Raw genomic sequence first — 20,692 nt, forward strand, 5'->3', positions numbered from 1 at the left:
TATGACCGGTTACCAAAATCATGTCTACACTCGCAAGAGTTAAAATGCCCAAAATATACTGCAGAGTGATGTGACTAGTTGTCGATTCTTACTCCCCGGTTTATATGTTATTAAAGTTGTTATTACTTATTCACTTTTAGCTTGTAACATTGATTTATTTCAAATTGTTCTCTAACACATGTCCTCGCACATGTTTTCAAAAATATATTCTTTCAAACGTGATTCGGAGCTCGATCATACATTAAAAGTATCAACAAAATCCAACTTTCTACAACTAATTTGTTCGTCGGGTTAGAACAAGTGTCGCACAATCGCTGTCTCATGTTACAAAAGTCGATTGGTGACACCCATCATACAAATATTTTTATTTTTACTAATTTGTTCAATTCTTACACCAATTTCTCCGCAACTAAATGGGTGAACAATGATAGCGGGTCGAACGCTTCACATATATTGGATACTGAGAATGTTTGGTTAAACCACCGCACCTAAATGGTGTGGAAAAGTTATCTATTTATAATTAAATAAATTACAAATATATGAAAATAGTAATGAATGAAAAGAACAATAGAGGAAAGATACCCACGGTAAAAAGACAAATGTATAGATATTTGTCTATAATAAAATATCAAATAAAAAAAAAAAAAAAAAAAAAATATATATATATATATATATATATATATATATATATATATATATATTAAACTATAATTCAGAATTAAATATCCTTAAGATTTGTTCACCTATAACTACAACAATCACGAGGAAAGGCACACCATGTCTTCTTCCTAAAGAGATTTTGTCCAACCGACGCTTAAAAGAAAAGGAAAGAAAAATAGACATGACTAGACTTATCGTTATGGGTGCTTAACGCTGCTGGTTGTTCCTACACCACGAGGGTACTGATTTACGACTAGAAGCCCAAGGGGACTATGTACCAACGAAGCTTATGGGACGATTTCAAATAAAGATTTACAAAGTCTTCTCTCTTGGAAGCGAAGAATATAGGAGATGTTTGGTGGTGGAAGGGATATTTATTTATTTATAACTATTATTAAAAATATAAAAAAGAAATAAAAAAGAAAAAAAAAATACACATAATTCCAACCTTGATTTGGTGGTCACTTTCTCTCCTTTTTCGCTGTCTTTAACGGTCTCACTCCCTCTCGTGGGTGGATGTATATCGACTTCCGATGTCAAGGTTGTTATCAGCCTTCGTCTATGCTAAAAGCTTAACCCGAGTTTGCTTTCTGAGTTTTGCTCTGTAATTGTTTTGCTCCAAAGTTCAATTCATTGCGTTGTATTCTCGAGTTTTTCTTGTTTTCCCGATGGAGGTGAAAGTGAACGGGCCTGGAAATGGCGATTGTTCGAGTCGGCTTGTGGATGGACCTACCAACCCCATGGTTACTCCTTTGCTAACCGATCTTTATCAGTTCACTATGGCTTATGCTTATTGGAATGCCGGCAAGCATAACGAGCGAGCTGTGTAAGTTCTTTCTTCTATGTTTACGCAATGCGTTTTTGCTGCTGAGAATTCGGAATTTATGCGAAAATGAAAATAGGTGTTTATGAAACCTTGTTTTGAATTGAAGTCGTGTGTTTCTTTCCTTTTGGGTGATCAATCTTAGCAGTGAGTGCACGAATTTGATCTTCAACTTTTTTCCCCCTATTTTGTTTGTTCAATAGTTCAGCTGTCGTTTTCGGTTTTCAAATTGCATGCAAGCTGCAACAGAGTTGGGGACTTGTAAAATTGAATCGAGGGGATAACGCTTTTACTGTTTGAATATTTCTTTATTTTCTGTATTAAGAACATTAGCAGTTCAATGGGAATTGTGAAGAGTGTTAGATTCTGACTTTTCATGTTTCCCTCTCAGTTTTGGTGCATGAGGACTTCTATTTATTCTTTAGGTCTCATTTTGTTAGATTAGAGCTCCATTTGTTTTAGTTTGCCTCTTTTTGCTAGGCTTTCCTTTTGTATTCCCTTTGTATTGTTTCTTTCCTTCGCCTGCATGAAACCGGAATCGCTAGTAATCGCCGGTCAGCCATCGTATCCGGGCCTTGTACACACCGCCCGTCACACTATGGGAGCTGGCCATGCCCGAAATCGTTACCTTAACCGCGAGGGGATGCTTAATGAAAATATGGTTTCCAATTAAAAAAAAAAAAAAAAAAAAAAAAAAAAAAAAAAAAAAAAAAGTGCGCGGTAATCAAATGATTCATTGAATCACTCATCCGCCAAGTTCATGTGACCTTGAACGTTTGGCCTTGATTTTTTCTCCACTCTGTTGGTTTTGAGCTCTGTATTTATTTCCCATTTCTTGAAAACAAATGGTTATTCATATTCTCATATAAATTATTTATTAGCTCTCTTGGTGTCATGTCTTTGTGAAGAAACACCTCATTGCTTGTAGGTAATAGATTAGTCTGGGTTGGAAATTGTTGTTTCAAACTTCTGAAGTGGAACTATCTGTGTCAACTACTATGGTTCATCATCACTTCGAAACCATTTTTCTTAGTGAACAGAATGCTTTGCTTTGAATGGCCAACCTCAATCTTCTTGTGCTGCGAGGTTAAACAATTTTGATGGAAATTGTTATGACTTGATGCTCTAGTTGATACACTAGTCTTGTTTGGAGGTTGTTATTCCTGACTTCTGAAGTGTCTTAGTTACGTTAATCTTGAAAAGCATAGTAAGCTTCAAAAACTATTCACAAAACCCAACCTTTACTGGGATTTAAAATTAATATTGGCACTTAATTATTTGTTTGTACATGGGCTGCTTCTTACATTCTTTTCTAATAAACAGAACTAATTCAGCTTTACTGGGATTATACATTTATTGCAATATCTAGAAGTTGGAAGTCTGCCTTTTCCAACCTGGTTGATTTTCCTGAGTAAACCAGAATTTTTCATTCTCATCAAAAGCTATATGGTCCCTCCAGCGCCTTATTAGTCATGTTTGGAAGTGTCTTTGAGGGAGAAAATATGCTTATTTTATTAGAATGTTTTTTTTTTGTTGTTAAATTTTTGTGGTTCAGGTTTGATTTATATTTTCGGAAGAATCCTTTTGGTGGTGAATATACAGTTTTTGCTGGTTTAGAAGAGTGCATAAGACTTATAGCTAATTTCAAATTCACAGAGGAAGAAATCTCTTTTATCAAGAAGTCTTTACCTTCATCGTGTGAGGTAACCCAATTTATTGATTTGTTTGGTTGGTAGACTTCGACTTGTACTTTATTTGACGTGGTGGACCACTTCATGTTTAAATTAATCAGATATTGCATTCTATAAGTATAGCTGCTTAAATAAATTAAAATTTAATTAAAATTGGCCACCTTTGTTCGACACAACATAGAAAGAAATGCACCATTACCTCTTAAGTCTTAATGATTATTAAAGATAAGACATGCTAGATTTCATTTTTTAATCCCCAGAAATAGAAATACTAATTAACAATTGGATGTACCTAAGAGGCTTGGGACTCACCATACATAATAAAGAATTCCATAATTTAACTCTTTGGGTGAGTATAAAATGTAGAATCTTTGTAACAATAACATATTGTCTCTCTACTTTGCTAAGCAATTGGAATTCTATCTCGTGATCCACCTTTGGTCGGGTTTTCATTTCATTATCAATGAAATCTCTGCTTTTCTCTCTCTCTCTCTCTCTCTCAAACCAAAAAAAAAAAAAAAAAGGAAAAAAAAAAGAGAAGAATTAAAGAAAACTAAAAGTTAATTAGTTTGGATTATCTTCCTTCTATTATATAAAGCACACACATATAGTTACACTAACATATCAACCGTATTAGTTACATTTCGCATGCAATTATGATAATTTGGTGATGCTTAATAGGACTTCTTGCTTGTTGAATTAACTCGTATTGGTTATAAATATAATGCACTGATTATCTTAGAGGAGCTGATTGTTCTGATGCTGAAGAATTTTTATTGATCAAATCTAGGATGCATTCTACAAGTACCTTAGAGAAATCGACTGTTCTGATGTTGAAGTCTATGCTATTTCAGAGGGATCAGTTGTTTTCCCAAAGGTGCCCCTAGTAAGGGTTGAAGGGCCAGTTGCTGTAAGGATCAAATTTTGTTCTCTGATGAAATCGTTAAAATTGGATTTGGAAACCTATTTTATTTCTTTGTATTCATCCAAGAATATCTTTATAACTGCATAAACAGGATATTCTTCATAAATTTATACTTGTACTTATTTTTATTTCAGGTGGTACAGTTACTAGAAACTCCATTTCTAAATCTTATCAATTATGCATCTTTAGTTGCTACAAATGCTGCTAGACATCGATTTGTTGCTGGAAAATCTAAACTTCTTCTCGAGTTTGGACTTCGAAGAGCTCAGGTTTCAATTTGTTTCATTCTTCCTTTCTTTTAAGTTTTGCATTTAGCTTATCCTCATCTAGAAGAAATCTTTACTTGGTTCTAGGGTCCTGATGGTGGAATTAGCGCCTCAAAGTATTGCTATCTTGGAGGGTTTGATGCAACAAGGTAACTTTTCATTTCTTCCTATATTCTTGCATTTGATATTTTTTCATATATTTTTCTTCCAGAGTACTAGTGAAGGAATGACCTTAATTTATCTAATTTCTAGCCTTAATGTAAGGAATATTTGTGTAATCTCATTACATAGGGGAATTAGTTAACCTCCCTATTTTCAATTAAGAATATTGAACAAGATAGTTTATACTTTTGGTATCGGAGCCTCTCTAGTCTTAGTCTAGAAACTCTGACAAAACCAAATCCTCATTCAATCGGTGAAGCCTTCATAGCTGTCGATCATCCACCGTGACCAAGTTTCATTCTGAGCCTTCATAGACATCGATCATCCATTGTAACCAAATTTCATTTAGATCGTGAATATTGTTTTTTTTTTTTTTTTTTTTTTTTTTTGTAGCCAATTTCATTAGAAAAGTACATCCAGGATTTTGTTCAACGAAAAGTTTCAATCAGGATTTTGTTCATCCAGAAGATTTGACAGAGCCATAACCATGCCGATTTCACGATTTTCCGTAGCCGATTTGTAGAAGATTTCTTGGATTTTCGGTAGCCTTATTTTGGGATAAAGCTTCAGGATTTCAGGATTCGCAAGGTTCTCAGATCTTGCCCACGGACAGCAGCCCTCAGCCCACTTGCTTCTAAACAATTTCCCATTTGGCCAACTGGCCCATTTCAATCACGTGCTTGAATCCCACTTGGACAAAAGCTTCAATCATAGGAGAAACGATCTAGCTTTAATCATATTCACATACTAAGACCACTTGGTCCACTTGGACAACAACTCTCTTTGCTTTTCTCCTTAAGAGATTCCAGACTAAGACCCATCGGTTTCATCTTTTTGCTTAAAACCTCATCATGTTAGAAGAATCAATTTTTCCATCACTAGTAGAGGAAGTTTTTATAGGCCAAAAGAAAGGTGATCTGCAACCCATTCCATTATCATATCGACTCAATGGAAAAAACTTTCCTTAAGGACTAGAGGGCAAGAATTTTTTGGGTTTTTAGGTGGGTCAGGATAGGGAGCTATGGTCTCATTTGCAACTCATAGATGTTACTATTTCCTCCTTTGAAACCATGTTAGGTCTCAATATTAACCGGGAAAATAAATTGTGATCTTGGCCAGGTGGGAAGGTGGGTTGTGAAACAGGCTTTTTCCTTTCGTCCATCTCCTTTTGAAGACCCTTTGTGTAAACGTTCATTTGTTCACTGTGAGTGGTATTCCTATCTATTTTTTCCTCTTTAGGGATTTTTGTTCTACTTTTAAATCCTTATAGAAGCTTAGGCGAGATTTTTTGTGGGAAGGGATCGATGAGGGGAGGCATGCACATTTGGTGATTTGGGATATTATGGAGAAGTCGGTGAATCTTGGGGGTGCTAGAGTTAGAAAATTTAAGGACCCTTAATAAAGCCCCATAGGCTAAATGGCTTTGGTGGTTCTTTGTTGATTTAATGCCTTTACCATTAGATTATTGAGTAAATATGGTCTCCATCATGTTTCTCTCTTAGACATAATATAAAAGCCATCTCCTTTTGAGACTCTGTTGTGTGGATTGACATTCATTCGTTTAGTGGTGAGTGGTATTCCTATCTATTTTTTCCCCCTCTTGAAGGCTTTTTGTTCTACTTTTAAGTCATTAGAGAAGCCTATGAGAGGTTTTATGTGGGAAGGGGTCGACGAGGGGAGGAGTGCGCATTTGGTGATTTGGGATTTTATGGAGAAGTCAGTGAATCTTGGGGTGCTAGAGTTAGAGAATTTAAGGACTCAAAATAAGGCCCCTTAGGCTAAATGGCTTTGGTGGTTCTTTGTTGGGTCTAATGCCCCAAACATTAGATTATTGTGAGTAAACATGGTCTTCATCCATTCAAGTGGTTGTTTGGTGAAGGCAAAAGAAACTTCTAGAAATCCTTGGGAAGATTTTTCCATTGAGCTCCCTCCCTTTCCTTCTTTGGTCTAGTATTCTGCGGAGGAGGGGAAAGAAACATACTTTTGGGAGGATAAGTGGTTAGGGATAGAACTATCTGCTCTACGTTTTTCCATTGAGCTCTACGTTTTCCAATGGGCCATGAGGGACAACTTTAAGTGGTTGAACAGTTGGAACAATAGGGCATCATTCTTATTCTTATTATTATATATGTTCATATTGTGAATCAATTTTATTTATTGGTACTCACTACTATGTGTGTGTGTCTATATATATATATATATATATATTTATTTATTTATTTATTTATTAATTGACTTTAAATTATTGCCATGTAAACTTAAAATTATGGCTAATGACTTAAATAAGCTATCAAGAGCAATATCAACTGGATTGATGATCAATGATTTTGAACTTCGTCCACCAAGAAATTGATTGGATATATATATTTTATTGTAATTTTTTTTTATTTTTGATCATTAGCAACGGTTCCCCGTCTTCTCATTATCTTGATGTTTCCTTTGTTTCTTTTCGACCTATGTTTTCTTTTTATGACCTAAAGTAGCTTTCTAGGGGGGGAGGGGCGGGAAAGATTGCATCAGTCTGATCTGTTAGGTCTGATTGTTGCCTATTTAGAGTAAGTACAAGTTTGCATCAGCCTGTCATTCCTTCACTTCTTACTGATATAATGGCTCAAGTTAGAGTGTAGTTCCTATTTTCTATTAGTTTGATAGTATATATACTCTTAGATTAGTGAAAATGCTAGTAAACTTGTTCAAACACTCGTGAATATAGGGAAAAAAAAGTATATATCCTTAATTTCTATAGTAGCTTCAAATTATTACTTTAAGCTAAACTACACTCTTCCCTTTTACACAGCAACGTTGCAGCTGGGAGGTTATTTGGGATACCACTTCGTGGGACACATTCCCATGCATTTGTTAGCTCATATATGGTTTGTTATTCTCTAATCACACTTCTAACTTCTTTGCCAAGTTTGATGATGAAGTGCTCATTATGAAATACAAATAACAGCCAATTTCATTTGATTTCCCATACACACACATTTGTTAAAAAAATAAAAATAAAAAAGCCATCTCATGAAAGGTGATGAAATTATAGAAAAAAGTGCGAAGGGGAAGTTACACAAAACACATGCCAAGTGGCATATACAGAAAAGGGAATTGTAAGAATAGTACTTTTTCTTATGTAATAAGAAATATTTTTATTGATGAGTTAAATTACAAACGCGGGGAGAAATTTTCCCTTTCAAAGGAAATAACAAAAACACTTTCTTTGGGCTCTAAGAGAAATTTTTACGAAAGAAATTAGACTCAATACATCAGGAGGAAGCTAAAAATAGAATAGATTTCCTTGTGTCTAAGTCACTCTCTTCTTCTTAAAAAAATTTCCTATTGCATTCCTGCCAATAATGTGATAGGAGATCAGCTCAGGTATATATTATAAAAACCATGCTCCACAAATTTGAAATGCTGGATTTAGATGAGTGTGGTTGAAGTACAAGAGGTCATTCAGAATATATCTTTCCCTTCATAATGAAAATTGTCTTAGAAAAACAGTCATAAACCTAATGGACCCATCTAAATAAAAGGTAATGTACCTAGAAGCCCAATAGTTCCAAGTTTCTAACACGCTCAATCTTTAAACTATATGTCATCTTTTGTTTTATTTTCATTTAGCTATTAGAAGTTCTAAAGAAATGCCTCTAATTGTCAACTTCTTAGTTGAAAGGCTGACTTGTCAACATGATGATTTTAATGTCATTGGCATGTGATCGATATTTATACTGCTGGCACATCAATTTTTCCCTACATTAATCATTTGGCTCTGAGAATTTATAGATTCACATCATGACGGAACTAAAATAAAATACTTTACCTGATGTATATTTTTGGTATAAAAACATAATTTACCGTGAAAGGTATCAATATTGTCCGTATCATATTTCCATTTTTTAAGTGTCCTGGATCAAATCCTCAAGGTGGGATACTACAATTGCTCAAACCAATTAATATTTATATAGCTGTAAGAAAGAATTCCACTGAAGATACGGAACTACAAAAGGGAAATTTCTACCTCAAGCCAAAGGAGTTACATAGAACTTCTCTGACTGGACTGAAAGAGATGAAAAACTATATTGGTGAAAAAGAGTTAAGTTTATACCAAGAGATGACCAAAACCGATGGTCATAAAAACTATTGTAAGGTTGCTATTGTTCACAAAACAATTCTATGGTTCCTTTTGATCCATGCAGACCATAAATATGTCGTGATGAAGTGTTGCCAAAGAAGCTTTTTTTTTCTTTTCCTTCTTAAACGGGTGGACCAAGAGAGTGAGATGTACAAGGCCAAGTGGGCCTTGGGCAAAGCAACAGACCAAGAGAACCTTGATAAGATATCATCACAAACCAATTAATATATCTCTCTTCAGTCAAATTATTTTGGGTTTTCATTCATCACATAAAAACAATGTCAGAGGCATTTATCAGTTTGATTTCATTGCTACATATAAGTCTGATTTGCAGAGCCCAGATGAGATCAAAGATAAGTCACTTCGCAGCAGTGATGGCTCACGCACCTGTGAAGATTTTCTTAGTGCAGTTCAAATGTGGTTAAACAAGATTCAGGTATTCGATCATTGTGTTCTTGAGGTTTTATTCTCTGTTAATGTTCAGATTTAAACAGAGAGAATTAAGGAGTTTGAGGTCGCCATTGGCAGTTTCCCACCTCTCGAAGTGCCTTGGTTATTATAATTTTACTTCTATCAATGCTACATTCTATTGATTATCTGGAGAAGAGTGAGCATTAAAGAGTGGTCAGGCCACAAAATGCATTATTAACTATACGAATTTTGTTTTGAACGGGTTTGCCGCATTTTGTCAGTCTGATGATTATATTTATCCTTTTTCCATGCCTATGATATCTAATTATTTTATTTTTTCTATTATACCTTCTACTAATTCAGAAATCGTTATGATACCCAACTCTGCACATGTTTGCTGCAGTGGTTGCCTTCCTTACATGGCATTTTTGGTGAGACCAACCAAAGTGAGCTGGCTGCGTTCACGTCTTATGCTTTGGCATTTCCATCCGACTTCCTTGCTCTTGTGGATACATATGATGTGAGTTAAATAATTTATTTCATTTATTACCGTTCTTTCCTTTGTAGATCAAGTTTTATTTCATTTATTACCGTTCTTTTCTTTGTAGATCAAGTTACCTTATCCAGCTAATTTCCCTTTTATTCGCACTTTATCATTGCTTAAATTTTATGTGCTATTCTAGTACAAGGATGCCCTCAAAATTTAGGAGAAATAATCAGACAGAAAACCTTGTTACTGTACTGTTGATTTTCCTTTATTCTCCTGTATTTTTTGTATTATGATTCTATATTTATTATTTATATTTGTAATATTCTTGTCTTATTGGTAGATAGCCTTTCTTCTATCTAAGAAAACCTTGTTTTTATTTTGAACATAGAAGAAATACATTATCTTTTGTTTCAAGTGTAAATTATATTGCATGTTTTTTATATTATTTTTTAGAGAGGTAAATGTGTCTTTTAAAACAGAGGAAGGCTAACGAAATCCCTAAGTACTAGGTAACAATAAATTTGAATAAATCCCCATTAACAATTAATCTAAATAACTAGATGTTAGGTAATAATAGGGAGGTCAATTTCTTTCCTTATTTAATTGGATTACATAAATATTTCCTAATTTAAGGCTGGGTATTACATTAATATTCCTCCTTCAACACTCCCATTCAAGCGAAGGAATAAATATCATTCCGCGTGAATATTAACTCATGAAACAATGAAGTATGAAGTATTTTTTTTTTTTTTTTTTGTTAGTATACCGGTCGGTTGAAGTTGGGAGGGAACAAAACTAATGCATACTATCCCTTTCTTTAATTTCTCCTTGATAAAATGTCGATCATTTCAATATGTTTTGTCCTATCATGCTGGATAGGTTTATGTGCAATATTGATAGTTAATCTGTTTTCGTAGTACAACTTTATCAGACCGTCTCCCATAATTTGTAAGTCATCAAGGACTATCTTCAACCATAAGAGTTCACATAGCCCTTGTGCAATATCCAGAAATTCTGCTCGAAAGTCTGATTTGGCAGATGATCTGCCACCATATTTTGTTTTTTGCTTCTCCATCCGAATTACCTCCAAGAAAAGTACAATATCTCGTAGTAGATATCTTGTCCGCTATTGATCTAGCATAGTCAGCGTTGGTAAGCTTCCAATGAATTGTTCTATTTAAATAAATTCCTTTTCCTCAAGTTCATTTCAAGTAACGTAATACTCTATATGCTGCATGAAGGCGAGGCTCCCACAGATCATGCATGAGTTGGCTAAGTACACTCATTGAGTATGCTATGTTTGGTGGAGTGTGACCTAGATATATAAGTCTCCTTATTAGCCTCTAGTACATTTTTGTTCACCGTGGGGTTCTTCTTTTGACTCTCCCAATTTCTTATGTGGATCCATTGGCATGGTTGCAAGTTTACATCTATTTTTTTCCTATTTCCATCCATAAGTCTATCACATTTTTCTGTTTTGATATGAAAATACTCAGAGCTAAGTATGCTACTTCAATACCGAGGAAGTACTTTAGCCTTCCAAGTTCTTTAATCTTAAATTCTTTCAATAATTTTCTTCTGAGTTTAAGTTTTTCTTCTTTATTATCTCCAGCGACTATGATGTTATTTTCATACACTAGAAGCACTATAACTCACCTTGATTTAAATGCTTAATAAAGAGAGTGTGATCCCCTTGATCTTTTGCTTAATCCACAGTTTTTCATCACCATTGTGAATCTTCCAAACTTTGCCCTAGGTGATTGTCTTAGTCCATACAGGACTTTTCTTAATTTGCATATTTTACCTCTTGAGCTTTCAAATCCTGGAGGAATGTTCATGTAGATTTTCTCATCTAGATTGACATGAAGAAATGCATTCTTCACATCATACTATGTGAGCTACCAATTTAAGTTGGTAGCCAAGGATAACAATATTCTTACGGTGCTTATCTTTGCAACTGGAGCTATTGTCTCCTCATAATCGATACCGTAAGTTTGATTGTATCCCTTAGCTACTAACCTTGCTTTGTACCTTTCCAACGTTCCATTAGTCCTGTACTTTAATGTGGAAAGGCACCTACACCCAACTATATTATTTCCTTTTGGCCTATCCACGACATCCCTTAGCTACTAACCTTGCCTATCCACGACATCCCTTAGCTACTAACCTTGCCTTATACCTTTCCAACGTTCAATCAGTACTGTACTTTAATGTGGAAAGCCACCTACACCGAACTATATTTTTTCCTTTTAGCTTATCAACAACTTCCCACGTGTTTAAAAAGTGTATTTTTCCTTTCGGCCACTCCATTTTGTTCTGGTGTTATACAACACGAAGAATCATGGATAATGCCTTGAGATTGGAAATATGGGGATAAGGTTTGTTCGAAATAATCTCTAGTATTGTCAGTTCAAAATGTTTTGATTTTGACTCCAAGTTGAGCCTGAATCATTCAGTGGAAGGCATGAATAATATTACTAACATCTGATTTTTGTTTGAGAAGGAATAGCCATGTGACCAGAGTACAATCATCAATTAATGTGAGAAACCAAAGAGGTCCAGAAATACTTGGAATAGTTGATGGTCTCCATATATCATTATGATGAAAAAAGGGTAGTACTTTTATTTTGACTAATGGGACAAGATATATAAGTATGTTTGACAAACTCACATGTATCATACTAAAACTTACAGACTTTGAGTCCTTGAAACAAATTTGGAAACATAATTCTCAAAACTCTAAACGAAGGATGACTCATGCGAAAGAGATGTAATCAAATAACATTTTTATTAGAGGAACAAAGAAATGACATAGGTGCATATTTAATTGTTCTCTCAAGTAATTGCAAATAGTATAGGCCATTTCAATTTCTTGGCAAGTCATCCAGTTCGGACGAGGAGAAAATAACATTATAGTGGCGGTCATGGATAAGCTTTTGTATGGAAAAGAGACTATTAGATAGTTTTTGGACGTATAGGTCGTTTTTTGGTGTAACAGTTTGAGAAATGATACATCGCCTATTCTTGCAAGGGTGGGTTCCATTTTCCATGGTAATTTTTCGATTACTCGAGCATGTTTTGTATGTATTAAAATATTGTGAGTGAGGGTTATGTAATCTGTTGTACAAAAGTCTATAATCCAAGAGTTAACCTAACTTATCCCGGAGGGTTTATACAAAAAAGGGGAATGAAGAGTTACCTAAGATTGTCGAAGTTCACGTTATAAATTATTTTTATATCTAAGTATTTAGTTAGATTTATTTTTCTATTATAAAAGACATATGTACCTTTCTGAAAATTATGAAAATTAAAAAGAAATGTGAGTAAGATAATTTACAGTTGCAAATTTTCACTCCAAAAGGAGTTTATATCTTGAACATTTTATCATTTTCATTAATCAATGAAAATTTTGTTTCTAATTATAAAAAAAAATCATAACTTATTATGTGAAAATTAATCAATTATGAATATATTTTTGTGTATGTTCTTTTTTCTTCATTTGTTACAGTTCATGTTTCTTGTTGATGCTTGTATTTCTAACCAATGCCTTACTCGCATATATTTTCCAGGTTATACGGAGTGGAATCCCTAATTTCTGTGCAGTTGCTATGGCACTCCATGATTTGGGGTATGCTTGAAGTACACTTACCAGTTACAATTATGAAATGATTATATAATGAGTTTTCTGAATCAGAACTTGATTGGTGAATGTTTCTTTCTTTCCTTCTTTTTTTCCTTTTTTCTTTTTTTCTTTTTTTCTTTTTTTCTCATTTATTATCCTATTAGTTGGCGCTTAATTGTCCTGAAATCTTTCTTTATCGAGACTTCTATCTACTTTTATTATTTGACTGGAAATGCACTGTTGCGCTACTAGCCTGGTTTACTTTTTTTGTAATTGGCCTATTTTACTGCTTAGTTCAACTGATCACTGAATCGGTTAGTTGTCTGGGATGGTTTGGCTGTTGACTATTTGTTTAGTTTCATCTGGCAGCCAAGACAGTGAGGGTAAAAGGTGTCAGTTGACCATTACAACCTAGTTTTAAGAGGCTATAGCTAGTCTTTATGTCATTCTGTTATTGAATAAATTTCCTCAAGGATAAGAGTAATCAGAATATGGATTTGGATTCAGAGAACTTTTGTAATTACTAAAGGTAGAATATATTTGCACCAATAAAGAGCCACAAAAGAGCAGAATCCAATCATTCTTCCAAGCTTCAATCTTTCCCTTGAAAAATTCTGGAGTCTCTTTCATTCCAAATCAACTAAATGATTGCTCGTGATGTGAAGCCACATGACCTTCTTGGACTGTCTGAAAGAGTGGCAATGAGCAGTAAATTCAGGCACAGAAGGACTCCATTGGAGAGAGATCCACAGTCCAACCAAAACTAAAAACAGATTTGCCCAAACGGTTAAGGAACAAGGGCAGTGGAAAACGATGTGTACTAGAGTAATATTGTTAAGCTTTACAATACTCGGGTTTTATAGTTTATAGTGTTGATCAGGTTTGATATAATGAGTTAATGGAGAGTTGCTGAAAATTGGTAATAGCAGACATAGTTCTTTATCCATTGGCCAAATTGTTACTTTCGAATTCATACCTCTGAGACTTTATTGATCTCCAATTTTCAAATTCAAATATTTTCAATTAAGCATATTTGACACATGTAGCTTTTCAAATTACTTGGGGATGAACTGGTTGATGAAGAGAGAATTTTCTTTGCAGCTAGTAACGAAGTATATCACTTGCTAGCCAGATAGGTGTATTCATTGACTTAAATAAAAGGAAAATTAAAATGATGGTTAATTTTATGTTTGACGTAATAATTGCATATTAGTTTTTGGATTATTTGGTAATAGTTAACTTTGAGGATTTATTGAACTTGAGTACTAAGTTCAAATAGATGGGACTTTGTATCCTCGACCATGTTATATGTTTTCATTAATTTATTGAATAGTTGTTTCTTGTTAAAAAAAAGAAAAAATCTATTTATTGTAGGTACCAAGCTAAAGGGATTAGGTTGGACTCTGGTGATTTAGCATATTTGTCACGTGAGGCACGAAAATTTTTCATGACTATTGAAAAGGAGTTTGGGGTGCCTGGATTTCAAAATATAAATATTACTGCCAGTAATGACCTCAATGAGGAAACTTTAGATGCTTTAAACAAGCAGGTAATCATTTGGACCTAAGGGTCTTGATTTTCTTATATCTTTGGAATTGCTTTCAGAATTTGTAACAATGGGAGAGATTCATTTTCCTGTAGACATTTTTTGTATTTGTTTTACTGATAAACACTCACCCACCCCCAAGGGTTGAAATAAGGGCTTGGGTGGTTTCGAATTGGAATGGAATCATTCTTCTGATAAACAAGGGAAAGATACATGATTGATATAATCACTACGTAGTGGGGTCGGTCAACTTGATGCGAGAGAGGCATGAGTGCAATTCGATCTTGTGGTGTATTCGTTTGTAGTGAGTTGGGCCTCTTTCTCGTTGATCAGTTCGCCTCCGCTCGAGGGAAAGGTAACACTTGGAAACACAAAAATAAATAATAAAAGTGATCAGAACGTCGGTAGCCAGGGTGTCTCCTGCCACATAACTCTCAACAAAGAATCCTGTGGACACACACAAAGAATCTATTCAGCTTAATTTTTTAAAAAGCTTACTCTCTTAGTGGGGACACACACACACACACAAGGAAGGGAAAAAGGAAAACTGACAGCCCGTTGAACTCACTAATTACAGTAAACATATCTACGCAGATTTGTCTAACATCAAATCAAATTCTCCCTCTTTAGAAAGAAGAAATAAAACTCATAGGGCGTGCAGTGTAATAGCTGCTACTGCTAGCCAGCTAATTTGTTATTAACTAACAAGTCGTTCGACTAGTTCGCTAGCTAGCTCAGCCATTAAATCCTGTGGATTGTTACAAGAAACACATGCAATCTCGAAGAGTTATAACAGATCATATGCAGACTGAGCAAGTTTTCCTTGATTTGTTTATCCTATGCAGGGTCATGAGGTTGATGCATTTGGAATTGGAACCTATCTGGTTACATGTTTTACTCAGGCTGCTTTAGGATGTGTCTTCAAGCTAGTTGAAATAAATAATCAGCCCCGCATTAAACTTTCTGAAGACGTTTCAAAGGTTGTGATGTTAAGTAATTTCTTGTAAAAATTGAGAGCTGATTTTTGGTTTATGTTTGCATATTATACTTTCATGTTTCTTTACTTATTTCTTCATTGTTTTAGGTGTCAATCCCATGCAAAAAGCGTACTTTTAGATTATATGGGAAAGAAGGCTATCCTCTGGTAGACATAATGACAGGCGAGAATGAACCGCCTCCTCAGGTGAGTCCTTAACTTGCATTAGAGTATTGGTAGATTATCTCTTTGATGGTCATTCATTCTTTTCCTTCCATCACTTTTTTTTTTTTTTTTCTGCAACGAATGTTCTTATTCAATAAGGAAACAACAAAGCAAAAAAAGAGCCAATACGGAATCTGTCATCTCCATTTTAGTAAAGAGAATGATACAATCTCCTAAAAAAACTTAGAAAAGGAAAATAATTATCAAAGCCTATATATGAACAAGAGCACGCCTCGTCTAGAAAAAGAAAGAAACAACACTTTCCTTGCCCTTTTTTTGATAACTTTAACTAGTCCAAAGATCTTTTTTTTTTTTTTTTTTTTTTTTTTGACAATCCATTCCATGATGAGGAGTGAATAAACGTTTTGACTTCTTACTTTTCTACTCCACGTCCTTGTAATCCACAAAATAAGTTTGTTGCAACATAAAAATGTATTAGATCTACCACTGATATAGGAACTTTGTTTGGAATGCATTTCTTCCTAGCGATCTAGATGAGGAAACCTACCTGAGCATTTCTTAAGGATTTGAAAGCTTAAGAGGTAAAGTATACAAATTAAGAAAGGCCTTGTATGGACTAAAACAATCCCCAAGAGCAAGGTTTGGAAAATTCTCAAAGGTAATGAAAGACTTTAGGTATAAGCAAAGTCAAGGCGATCTCTCTCTTTATCAAGCACTCAGAAACAAGGGCAATTACAGAGTCACTAAGGATAAAGATGAAGAAAAAAGTGAACTCAGAAGGAATTGATGAATGAATTTGAGATCAAGGAACGTGGAAGACTAAAGTACTTTCTCAATATTGAAGTAGCATACTCAACTCAAGGCATTTTCATATCACAACAGAAAAATATGATGGATTTATTAATAAGCTCAAGAGGTAAAGTATGCAAATTGAGAAAGGTCTTGTATGGACTAAAACAATCACTAAGGTCGTGGTTTGGAAGATCCACAAAGGTTTTGAAAGACTTTGGGTATAAGCAAAGTTAACATCTCTTTATCAAGCACTCAGAAACAAGGGGAGTTACAATGTCCTAGTGTATATAGATGATATCATAGCCATTGGAGATAATGAAGAAGAAAAGAGTGAATGACAGTCCCGCGAAAAATGATAGATGTATATAGATGACATCATGTGGACGGGTTAGATATGTTGTATGCCTCTAAAAATGACAGTCCCACCAAAATTTGCAGCTTTTACAACTGCAATAACTCGGCCTACAAAGCCCACATCCAGTACCTTCAACAAAAATTGTTTTTAAGATCTCCAAAAACCAGGAGACTGCAGCATTAATTTTGCCCAAACTCTAGCAATGAAAGAGTAACAAAATGATATGTCCACCTCTGCAGGTCCAACCCTTTCCACCTTAAAAATGATGTGTCCAATGAGTTACGGAAAATGAATGGTTAGGTTTGGAGGGAAATTTAGATAACGTAAGTAGTGGTGTGCTTACAGAAACAAAATTGAACTTGCAGTGGTTTATATGGAAACAATGGGCTTAGAGAAACAGTGAGTGGGCTTGCGGAAATAGTGGACCATTTTTTTTTTTTTTTTTTTTTTGTAGGGTTGCTGAATGGATTTTTCCCTAGTGTTGCTGAATGAAAACTGTGGACCGAATGGATTTGGGTTGGGTTTTCAAGGATTTATAGTGTGGCTCTTCAAAAATTTGCTTATGTAGGATTGGGATTATAGAAATATGCTTCCTTAGGTTGGATTGCGATTACTATTGGACCAATATGCGAACCTGGCTAGTTGGAAGGCAGAACAATCGATTTTCAGCCTAGTCTGCAGCTATGAAGTCTCCAAATGGAACTTGATCCCAGTGGATGGTTGAGAGGTATGAAGGCTTTACCAATTGATTAGGGTTTGAGTTATTGCACAAGGGATATGTGAACTCCTATGGTTAAAGATAATCCTTGATGACTTACAAATTAAAAAAGAAAGTCGGATAAAGTTGTACTGCGACAACAAATCATCTATCAATATTACACAATCTTATCCAGCCTGATAGGACAAAGTATATTGAAATTGATCAACATTTTATCATGGAGAAATATGCATTCGTTATTTTATGTGCCCTCTTAGCTTCAATTAGTAGATATACTAACCAAAAAACTTCACAACTCAATATTTCGTGAGTTAGTATCCAAGTTGAGAATGGATGATATCTATTTCTCAGCTTGTGAGGGAGAGTGTTAAGGCATGAACTTGATTTAAGAAATATTTGTGTAATCCCATAAAATAAGGGAAGTAGTTGACCTTATCTGTATGGTTACTAGTATCTAGGATTTGTTTAGATTTATTGTTACCTTGTATCTATAGATTTATTTAGCCTTTTTTTATATTATAGACGACATATGCATCCCTCTCAAAAGAGATATGAAAAGTAGTAAGATAATTCACCTTACTTCATTTGGTTAAAAGTTAAAAATCTCTTTTTCTACCAGAAATCAACCATTGATAAAAGAATATGGCTGGTTACATGCTGCTCAGTATAAAGTGTAGCTTTATTTCATCGTGAACTTTAAATAGAAATCCTTGGATAAGCCTCGAGTAATTCTTCAAGATAACGCACAACTATTCTAACTTGTGAAAGCATAATATTCTCGTTCAAAAGGTTGGGTTTGAATATGGTAGTGACTATTTTCTTAACCAAAAAGAAAGCTTAGTGACTATTCTTACAAAAATTAAACTATTTCATTTTCTTTTCATGGGAAAACGGCAGGTGGGCGAAAGAATTCTCTGCCGTCACCCATTTAATGAATCGAAAAGAGCATATGTGGTGCCACAGCAAGTAGAGGAGCTTCTCAAGTGCTACTGGAGTGGAAAATCAGGTTAAAACCTGTGTATATTTTTCACTGAAAATTCCATATTCAAGCATCCAATTAATGGCTAACTCAATTCCTTTCTCTTTTTTTTTTTTTTTCCCCTAAAGGTAAAACAGCAGAATGTTTACCAGCTCTGAAGGACATACGGAGTCGTTGCATTAAACAACTCGAGAACATGCGTCGTGATCACATGAGAAAACTTAATCCAACTCCATACAAAGTATACTATCAAGACATCTCAATCTCATTGGTATTTCTTTCATCGTCTTGATCAGATCGGTTTGACAAGTTTACAATGTTATATGTAGGTTAGCGTGAGTGCCAAACTGTACGACTTCATTCATTTCTTGTGGCTAAATGAGGCGCCTGTTGGGGAGTTGCAATAAAAACAGCCATTATTGGTCGCTCTAGCCCAAAGTAAGACTCGTTGTTCCTATATAGTACAGATAAAATGATACAGCCACTTGCTCCAAGCATTGCTTATGTGTCTCTGCTTTGAATAAAATATGAACAATCGGTTGTCTCTATTATATATAAGAAACTTTTGGTCTTTCACTGCCATTACTTTGAATGAGAACATTATCCTAATTTTGATTGAGTTACAATTTTCTTTTTGACCTGAACATCTCATACAAATGCTTCTATTTCTAGAATTGGTTTAAACATGAATTTTTACCGTCTATTTTAGTCCTCGAACTTAAAAATTAAAAATATATTTCATTTTTTCGATCCTTACTATTATTTTCATATACTAGGTTGTGGGAATCTCTGAAAAGAATAGGAAATTTTCAATGGTGAGAGTAAAGCTGTGAAGGTAAAACTATGTCTCAACGTTAAAGTCCTATTTATAGAGATGTCTTATTTATAAAGACTTGGATGAAAGTAGAGTAAATTTAAAATAACATTTTTTAACATAATGTATGAAATAATATTTTTTTTAATTGTAGTTATATTCATAAAATATTTCAATGTATTTTACTCATTTGAATTTCATTCAAATTATATATTTTATATTTTAATATTTAATATATCAAATACAATAAATATATTTTTCCAAAATATTAATTTAAATTTTCATTAATTTTACTTTTTCGTATTACTATAAGCTACAATACCTTGCGAGTCAATAGGTTATAAACTCAAATAATATAAAATTAATTAACTAAACTCATTTATTAGCTATAGGTCTTTCCTGTAAATTTCTAGTTGATTTATTAACACTATTGGACAAGTTATGTCCATAGACATAATCATTACAAACATTTAATGACCTTAAATTTCTATTTACTTAGAGTCGATACCATCATTATAATGTAATTATTTTGTGTCCAAATAAGGATTTAAACTTTATCATAAAACATAAACTTCATTTTTTAACATTGTCATGTACTTACGTGTTTTGAAAACATCTTTAAAATGACATAACGAAATACTAAACATAAAAAAAAAGAAAAAAAAATATATATATATATATTCTATTCTAACAAACATAAAAACATTATATTTTAACCTGAGTCTAAGGAAATAAATGCAACTACCCCTATGCACGTGTCATGGTCTCAAAATGTGATGTCGTCATTAGCCTTACTGAGATGTCTTGTCTTTTCCATATAGAAGTAGCATGTGGCTGAAGTATTTTGAGAAATATTCAGTGAGTGACCCCCTTATCAGGGTCAAATGCGAGCACAAACAAATCATGAGTGGAACTTAACATACAAATCGTGAGTGACACTTATCATATCAGTTTATTTTCCTACGACGACTATCCTAAGTGGGCAATTGGATGTGTACTTAATTTTCTATACACGGTCCACACGTGCCCACCATTCGGTTCGCACACATCTTGGGCCCCTTTCTAGTAGGGCGAGCATTCTTTGGTAGCTGTTGATGTCGGACATCATTAGGAATAGCGACTGTCATGCCAGCATTATGGTAAACAA

General features: G+C 34.2%; 1 protein-coding gene across 3 annotated transcripts; it reads left to right on the forward strand.

The window, feature by feature from the left end:
- The first annotated feature begins 1,102 nt into the window (after nucleotides 1-1,102).
- On the forward strand, nucleotides 1,103-19,371 carry LOC111795476 (nicotinate phosphoribosyltransferase 2). 3 transcript variants are annotated; one of them, XR_015421087.1, is made up of 15 exons: nucleotides 1,103-1,486; nucleotides 3,039-3,186; nucleotides 3,965-4,084; nucleotides 4,234-4,368; nucleotides 4,453-4,514; nucleotides 7,325-7,400; nucleotides 8,991-9,092; nucleotides 9,471-9,587; nucleotides 13,127-13,185; nucleotides 14,554-14,728; nucleotides 15,571-15,705; nucleotides 15,810-15,908; nucleotides 17,633-17,761; nucleotides 18,650-18,758; nucleotides 18,860-18,961. XR_015421087.1 is itself a non-coding variant. In XM_023677925.2 (15 exons), exons 1-15 carry the CDS (start codon nucleotides 1,329-1,331, stop codon nucleotides 19,136-19,138), a joined length of 1,686 nt encoding a protein of 561 aa, XP_023533693.2. In that variant the 5' UTR covers nucleotides 1,106-1,328; the 3' UTR covers nucleotides 19,139-19,371. The 3 variants fall into 3 exon arrangements, 2 of the variants coding, with proteins under 2 accessions (XP_023533693.2, XP_086979999.1); XM_023677925.2 differs by lacking the exon at nucleotides 17,633-17,761 and adding an exon at nucleotides 19,061-19,371 and having other exon boundaries at nucleotides 1,106-1,486; nucleotides 18,860-18,972; XM_087123873.1 differs by lacking the exon at nucleotides 17,633-17,761 and adding an exon at nucleotides 19,061-19,371 and having other exon boundaries at nucleotides 1,346-1,486; nucleotides 3,086-3,186; nucleotides 18,860-18,972.
- Nucleotides 19,372-20,692: the final 1,321 nt, after the last annotated feature.

The sequence above is a fragment of the Cucurbita pepo genome, chromosome 5 (assembly GCF_057944985.1).
Source record: "Cucurbita pepo subsp. pepo isolate OVF chromosome 5, ASM5794498v1, whole genome shotgun sequence".
Classification (NCBI taxonomy): Eukaryota; Viridiplantae; Streptophyta; class Magnoliopsida; order Cucurbitales; family Cucurbitaceae; genus Cucurbita; species Cucurbita pepo.